The following is an 8,317-nucleotide window of genomic DNA, read 5'->3' on the forward strand; positions in this document are numbered from 1 at the left end:
GAGAGATTTGCCTCTTTTTTCTAGGACATATAGATAGATAAATAAATATCCTGCCTTGGTTGGGTTGGGTTGGGCGGGTTCTTGGGCGGCGCGGGGTTTCTTGGGGCATGGCCGTGGCGGCGGTGCCGGACACGACGCTCGCCCGCCGAATGCTGCGGGTCGTCAGGCTCAACCCGCTGCAGCGCAGCGCCAAGAATCCCTGAGGTCAGAATTTCCTCTCTTTGTACTAGCTGGTCTGGTTCAATTAATTAATTCTGCTCGCGCGCTGTCTGGATCGTCGAATCGAGCTAGCACAATCGAAAGGAGCGGTGTTGATTTGCTTTCCCGATGTGTTGGAGCTCCAATCCGGGGGCACCTGGGGGGATTGGAGCTCCGATTTCGGACGAATTTCTCTCTGCCCGACGCCCCTGTCGCTGTCGCCGTCGCCGTCACTGTCTCTTCGTCCGCTCCTGGCCTCCGCCCGACGTCCAGATCCGGCCGCCCTCCACGCGACACATCGGCCTCGGCCACCGGCGCCGCCTCCTGCTCATTGCCGCCCTCCTCCTGTTGTCTAGATCCGGACGCCTGCCGTCCGTCGCCATCCGTTCTTCGCTTTCCTCTTTGTACTCCAGGTGTCTGGCTCGACTTTGGCGTCCAGATCCACTTCCCCTTCTATTCCCACCTCCGTGCCTGTAGCTACCATTGTCAGTTCGTCGTGCGATTGCCTCAGTTTCCCCGTGCGTGCTTGCTCAAGTATGCTTGCCCATCTCTGGCCTTTATTTACAGTTCTTATCATCCAAACTGGAGTTGGAAATGGGTTAATCTTCTATTTCCAAGACACTTCGTAATTCTCCCCTTTCTGAACAAACTGGAATTTTCCTTGGTGAAACCAAACATAAAACTTCGAAGTGGACGCAAATTCCAGTTCAACTGAAATTGGAATTGGGACTCTTTGTGTTATAACTTGTTTGTTGTAATTTATTTTGGGCCTTTTATTAGGTTCCGGGGTTCTTATTTTCTGTTTTGGTGATTAGGTCTGTGTGACGTTTCAGTTGGATTGAACGTGAGAAGTCAATGATTGCATCGGATGGCCATAGGTTTCTATTTTCCACGTTTGGTAAAGATGATGATATATCTCTTTAAAAGAACTAGTCCTTAGGATTTTATTAAGTTGGTTGAACTATCGCCGGTTGACTCGTCTTCTCTCCTTTAGTTATTTCCCGCCCGATGAATTTAGAAACAAACAGGTGAAGTGCATATTCTATGCCATTATGTGAATACAGTATATATTAAAAAATTAGGCCTTTGGTGTTGTTTACTCTGTTGCTGTCTAGGTTTGTTTGATTATCGTAGGGGTAGTGAGTTTTTGTCATGCATTTTATCCATGATACATGTAGCATCTTATTTCCCAGATCCTTTGTTATTACTCACTGCAGTATTTATTGGCAGGTTATTTCTCTTGAAGTGATATTCAGATTGGAAGGTAGTATTGATTCACCTGAGCAAGTCAAGCTGTCCAGTTAGCTCAAAGCATTAAAGATTGGAATTTCACACGCGCATTGCATTCACACTGTGATTTCCCTTTGGTATCCTGTGATGTGATGATCAGTGCTGGTTGCCGTCCGGGTCAAGGGGAATTTTAGCATGATTGCTACATGCTCATTGTTTTGGTAATTTATCAATGGAACCCCTAAATCCTTAGTTGTTTTTGTTTTTGTAAATCTCTGTTTGATATTACTTACTCAGATGCTAGATTCTTAGCTCTTCTCAACTTGCTCCCATGCTCTTAAGTAAAATATCTTGCCGAGGATCTTAAAAGCACTATCAAAATTTGTCTGCACTGTGTTATTTGTTTGGGTGTTGCACTTGGAAAAACCATTCAACAAGCAGTATGCTGTACGCTACTTGCTTTCAAGCTTGAATTTGATGTAAACAAATGTGTTTTCACATTATGATTGTCAACATGCAAATGAGGAAATAAAGTTGCAACATCTAGTTGACTTTGATGTTTCTCTTGTAAGCTCAACTTGATCTTTTTGTTTCTTGTTCAAGGCTTCAAGCAATGAATAATGCATGTTTGTTATTTGAAATATTTGGGGCTGCTATTCCAAAAGCTTTACCTTTCGCACCCCACTTTTGTATATAATTCAGCATCATTTGACTGGTCTGTTCAACAGACTGTAATACTAATGGGAGCTAAAGTGGAAGGTGAGAGTTACAATCCTGGATACTATGCTACAGGGGATCTGCACATGGACTCAAATGGTTGGCGCTCTCCATACTATGAGGATAATACATCAAATGGGCAGTTGTACAATGGCTTCATGACGAAGCAGGCAGACGGTTATTCAGAATACGACAACGAAACGCTAAAGCGCACAATGCTTTCACATGAAGCTATGTTTAGACAGCAGGTTGGTACCTTGGCATTAACTATGTAAACATCTTAATGCATGACACGTTACTAAAAGTATAAACTGCAGGCACACAGCCGATATTTTCACTTCCCATTTTGTGTTTTTCTTTCTCTTATCTTGTTAACTGATCAACTGAAATCATTATCCAGGTTTATGAACTGCACCGGGTTTACAAAATACAGAGAGACCTGATGAAGCATTATGAAAACAAAGACGCATATGCATACCCAGAACTGGCAGACGCATCACAGACAAATTCGTCATCACAAGTTCCACCAAATGGCTCAAAGATGATATGGCAGATGCCTCTGGTGGCCAAAACATACGGAGAGGCTACTGTTGCAGTGCACACTGATACAAACCACTCCTTGAAGTTCCTTAGTGATGGCAGTGTCCTGCCCTCTCCAAATGGATTCCCCTCAAATGGTGTTGCTTTAAATACCAAGCAAGGCATTATTGACCTTGAGCTTCCAGCTGATCATTATATAGATGATGACAACACATCAGATAATAAGCCTATAGATTTCCTTGGTGTAGATTCGGGTACAAAACCTCCGAATGATGCCAGGGTCACATTCAGTGGTGCAGAAGGCCTGGGGAGGTTCAATGATAATAGCTCAACCTCTGGTTTGCTGACTACCAATAAACCGGGAGGCTGCCATGTCGCTGACCTGAATGAGCCAATTACTGGGATGCATATGGGTGGAACAAACGGGTCCGTATCCAGAGCTCTCCTGTATACCTTGGAGAACTCTTGTCGCCAATCTGCAGTGAGATCAAGCACAGCTAACTTTGGTTTCAATAAAGAATACTCCAAAGAGAAGCATACTGACGAAGGAACAAGCTCAAATTTCCTTGATGCAAGTGCCAAACTAAGACAGGAGGAGAAATCATTGATTGATAAAGGTAAGGATAAGCTTCACTTAGAACACCTTTATTTGCTTCTTTCCTTGTCATGCTTATCTTTCTATGTTTACACAATAAATATCACTAGTACATGTATTTACTATATCGGTCGACCAAAAAGTCATTTTGCATTAAGAGGTAAGGGTTCACTATGGAATTTTGGGGGGATATATGGTTACAACCTACCATCTGTTATGTGACTTGGATTTCATGCCCTCCTAGTACCTATTAATACGTATTAGACATAGCATTTCAACTGCATGTGAAGGTTTTTTCTGTCGCAGTGCATGTAGAACTCGCTTCCCTTAGCTGTGCATGTTCCATATATGTTTCCGACCATTCTTTTTCTTTTTCTATTTATGCATGATGTGGCAGTGGACTACATTATTATTATTATCTTGAGTACTTTATTCTATGCTGTTTATAACCAATCTGTAGTTCTGTACAAATCTTGCATATTTGGTTACTGCTCTGTACTTGCAGTGTCCTTGATCCGCTATATTGCTTTAATTCTTTCAGGAAAACAAGTCAGCAACCAATCTTTTTTTACACCCAGATACAGCAATGTTGATCTGCAAAAATCCTTCAAAGTTGCTGATGGGAGATCTGCAACCAATGAGTTTATTTACCATGGTCAAAACAGTTCAGTTGGATGGTTTTCAAAAGGTCCTATGGGAGCATCTCCCATCAATAATTTTGCTAGACTTGACCATCCACATCATTCAAGTATTGGTACACCTGTTGCTCCAATCTCCATTCCTCACATAGACCATCCTTCCGTCGCCTCTCCTATAGGTTCTTGCACAGTGGACCCAAGGAGCAGTGTTATCAACAATGCTTTCCAGCGAGTTCCAAGTTTCAATGGATCTTCAACTGTTAATTCATACAAGAGTCCTAGTGCTGTGACCCAAAGCATTGGACCTTCGATTCATAAGCTGAAAAGATTTGATAATTTGGATGGTAGTTACTTTGGCTTTCCACCTGATCCATTTTCCGCATCACGATCCAGACAACAGGTTGCAATTTCGAGCGAGTTGGAGCAAAGGAACTGCCTGATGTTTGAACATTCAGCAGCACGGCAGTCTCATGGGTATCCTCAGTCCACAAACGGCAAGGGCACAAAGAACTTTAATTTGAATGAAGCACTGTCAGATGGTCTGGAAGAGCTTGTAGAACAGGATGGGAGATCTGTTGGTAGTTTGCAGCATAGTAAAGGTGAAGGATCAGTATTTGGGATCTCTTGGCTAAAAAATAAAGCTACTTGTGCTGACCCAACAGGGCTGGAAAAGCAAAGAAAGATGCTTGGCCATTCCAACGGGACTGCAGCAGACACGAAAATCAACAATAACTTGACGGGAATAACACCGATTGTTTGCAATTTGTCAGATTCTGCCTCAACGTCCCTAGGTTGCAGAATTAAGATAGATGATGCTTCTGAAGGCATCACTGATAGAACTTGGCTGGTATGTAATAAGACTGAGGAGAGTACCACGAGACATTTACCACTTTCAAGCCAGAAACCCTTGGATAGAGATGGACAAGCTGCTGAAGGTGTTGTCAACAAAAGTGGTGCGGCCGTCGTCAGAAATTTGTTTGATCTGAATGATGATGTACCACATGAAGACAACTCAGAGTCATCAGTAGTGTCACATGAATGTGATGTGGCGGCCTTACAGAACAACCATGCTAAGCGCACATTTTTGTTTGACTTAGAAGAAGTGCCAGCTTGTGAAGATGGTGCTGCCTGGACTTCTCAACAGGAATGCACACCTTCTGGCAAACTTGGTGCATCCAAGGAAGTTGATTTGTGTTTTCCATCCGCTACAGATGCAGCGCAGATTATTCTTGCGTTGTCAACGGATGTGCCGACCACCACAGGCACACCCGATGATATGTTGCAGTGGTTTGCAGAGCTCGCGATATCAAACATGGATGACCATGCCGAGCAAGCAAAAGTCCAGGGTTGCATCGATAATTCCAGTGATGATGGTTCAGACTCATTTGAAGCCTTGACACTGAAGCTGGAAGAGTGCAAGACCGATGAGCGCTGGACCAGGACACCAGAACCACCACTGACAGATGATGACCAAGCTGTTTCAGCGGTGAACCTGCTGTCCAAGCCAAAAAGAGGACCGCAAAGGAAGCGGCGGCAGAAGCGAGACTTCCAGAAGGACATCTTGCCCGGGCTTTCATCGCTTTCCCGGCCTAAGATCATAGAGGACATTCAGCTAATTGAGGGGTTAGTACAGGCATCTGGTGGATCATGGGAGTCGAGTTTAACCAGGCGAGCGCGTGGTGGGCGAACAAGAGGTAGAAAGCCCCGCAAAAACGAGCCAGCTACCGTAGAGATAGAAGCCGAGGCCGAGGCGAGCCCGCCCTCAAAACCCGACTCCATTGGCTTAGAAGCTGATGAAAGGGGCATGGTTAGCTGGGGGCGAACAACAAGGCGGTGTCGCAAGCCAAGATGCCCGTTGGGCAATAGCGTCGCCGCTTCGTCCTGAACGACCTCTGATACTGGTCGGTTTCGGATTCAGATTCTCCATCAGAGATTGCGGTGGACTGGTATAAAGGTAAAAAAAAATATCACAGCCATGAGTGTGCATACTCTGCTGGCCTGTTTGGCCGGCCTCCCCCCTGCAGAGATTTCATGCCTTTTCAGGTCGAAACATGGTGTACATTTTTTTCTATAATAAATTCTTAAACTAGTCTATATATGACAATTTCTGTAACAGCGTTGTATTAAGCTGGGTCCAGGGCCTGAGCTGAGAGGCCTGCTGTAATTCTTGAGATAGTGGCGAGGTACCTTGACTGGCCGGTACTCGGAAATCAAAGAGGCTAATCGGTGTAGTTCTATATAGTTTTATCATGTTTTGTTTTGTGTTTCTGTATGTAAGTTTCTGTGTTTCTGTATGTAAGTTGCTGCTTCATTTGGCTGCAATTTTTGCTTCGCGGCCTGTAACTCAGCGCTGCCTAGTTGGAGTGGAGACTGGACACCACCACCACCGTTAATGACTTGATCCAGACAGAACTGGTAGTTCATGGCTTGTTTGGAATAGCTTTATTTTCATCAGTTTCGGTAGAACTGAACTACTAGCACCCTTTGAGAAAGGAGAGTGTAAATGTAAACGAGCTACTGGCAAATATATATATCCAGCTCGAACATGACCTGTTGCATGCAACTGAACCTAAACAGCACCTACGCGGGCATTCAAATGTGTCTGCAAGAACATAGCACACGGGAGGAGACAAGCAGAGGCTGCACTTAGCAGGAGCTTCCTCGCCTTCTCTCTCTTTTTTTTTTAGCAAAAGAGACGATTTCCGGGGGCCTTCCTCTCCGATTTCATTAAAGAAACCACATGGTCTTTGTTACAGCTACCAAACGGACAAGCAATCGGTGCTCCGCTGCAGATTAGGCTTAGGGCATGTTCAATGGGAAGCGCTTACATAGACGTTTAGGAATAAAAATAATAATGAATTATCGTTTAAACGTTTCTCTAAGAGCCTGTACCTCCAACGCTAACTGTGGTGATTATAGGCGCTATGCGGTCAAAAAATGGAACAGCTAGCGTCTGCTTCCTCCAACGCAGAAATATCTCTAGTTAGTTGAGGCAAAAGCCTCCTAGGAGATTTTCTAGGGGAATTTTAGCGCCCGTTGTTAGTGCCTGACTCCAGCCCAATCGCTCGTGCGAAAAAAAAGCAGGTGAAGCGCCCGGCGAATACTTTGGAGTCGACGCAACAGAGTTTCCCGGGGTCGAACGGGAATCGGACGGGAATAGGGAGAAACTACCTGAAAATCAATCCTGGCGCCCGCGTTGGAGATGCCCTTAGTATTAGTATAGTGTTTCGGCATCTCCAACCCTGACCCTAAACCGGACACTATATCTGTTCATGGATCAGTAAGGACAGTTCAGATGTAGGAGCCGACCATCCAATTGATATCTCATGTGTTCGTTTATTTTAACTTTAAATAAATTACCTCAAATCTAAAAAGTGCTTACACACTATTTGGTGAAAACGAGCGGCCGACTCTCACACAAACAAGCATGTAGTTTTATGGTCTAAATTTTGTCTTTACTCATGACGTGGCAAGTACTAATAGGATGGGCACACGGGAAAGTCAGCGCATCAATTTCATGTTTGTTGGATGTGCATATGCATTTATTCGGGTTTACAAATTTTCAAAAAGTCATATCTTTCAAACCGTGCGTCGGAATTCAGATCCGTTTTCACCGTTGATATCCTCGCGACGAGATCTTCGAAACTAGATCCCGCATGGATATGTTTTGATGAATTTTTTTGATGTCAATTTTGATGCTATATTGTGCAACTCTATTACTACATCGTGCAATTCTAGCACAACATGATGCAATTTTTTTCAAAACCATTTTGTAAAGCTACATGATCGAAATTTTTATGAGATTTGCAACCTAGCCACCATGACAATCATTTTTTAGTGATGTGCAACTAGTCTACTACTCGGCCAATTACTTAGTAGTCGATGTGCAACCCTCCCATTCCCTATTCATGGATGATATAGGTTTTCACTGCTGTCATACCATGCCTCACTTACCTTATCAGCTATATGTGCAACTTAATCTGTTGTTTCTAACTTCGCAGTAGTCAATGGGCAACTCCTTCCCCTCCATACTTGTCGATATTTAGTTTTAGTTGGCGGTGGCAATAGGCGAAGTTTCACATAATCTACTAGGCAGTTGGCTGGGGCAGTAGAGAAAGTTGCACATCTCACCGACATGGATTTGTTGGATGGTGAAAAACTGCACATCCATAAGACCATGAGGGTAGAGAAAAATTGTCTATAGGTGAGACCCTAAAGATGTACATCTCACTATTTGGGGTGGGTGGGAAGGGGTGCTAGTAATGAAAACTACACACCCACGGGTACGGGGAAAAGTTGCACATCAACCATTAGGTAGTTGGCTGGGACAGTTTTCGTAGTTGTATATTCACTGCTTGTTAGTTGATCGAGGTAGCAAACAATAAAAAACTGCATTCCA

At 44.0% G+C, this 8,317-nt stretch overlaps 1 protein-coding gene across 2 annotated transcripts; it reads left to right on the forward strand.

Annotated features, from left to right (window-relative positions):
* The first annotated feature begins 44 nt into the window (after window positions 1-44).
* LOC119311888 lies at window positions 45-6,188 on the forward strand. 2 transcript variants are annotated; one of them, XM_037587601.1, is made up of 5 exons: window positions 45-204; window positions 1,429-1,649; window positions 2,157-2,393; window positions 2,546-3,302; window positions 3,822-6,188. In XM_037587601.1, the coding sequence occupies exons 2-5, from the start codon at window positions 1,635-1,637 to the stop codon at window positions 5,801-5,803; spliced, it is 2,991 nt and encodes a 996-aa protein (XP_037443498.1). In that variant the 5' UTR covers window positions 45-204; window positions 1,429-1,634; the 3' UTR covers window positions 5,804-6,188. The 2 variants fall into 2 exon arrangements, with proteins under 2 accessions (XP_037443498.1, XP_037443499.1); XM_037587602.1 differs by having other exon boundaries at window positions 2,221-2,393.
* Window positions 6,189-8,317: the final 2,129 nt, after the last annotated feature.

Source organism: Triticum dicoccoides, chromosome 5B (genome assembly GCF_002162155.2).
Source record: "Triticum dicoccoides isolate Atlit2015 ecotype Zavitan chromosome 5B, WEW_v2.0, whole genome shotgun sequence".
In the NCBI taxonomy this organism is placed as follows: domain Eukaryota; kingdom Viridiplantae; phylum Streptophyta; class Magnoliopsida; order Poales; family Poaceae; genus Triticum; species Triticum dicoccoides.

Bases quoted from the DNA above. Each gene is read 5' to 3' on its own strand.
- LOC119311888 (XM_037587601.1), top strand. The intron at 2,394-2,545 runs GTTGGTACCTTG...ATCATTATCCAG, and splicing joins AAGCTATGTTTAGACAGCAG to GTTTATGAACTGCACCGGGT. The intron at 3,303-3,821 runs GTAAGGATAAGC...TAATTCTTTCAG, and splicing joins GAAATCATTGATTGATAAAG to GAAAACAAGTCAGCAACCAA.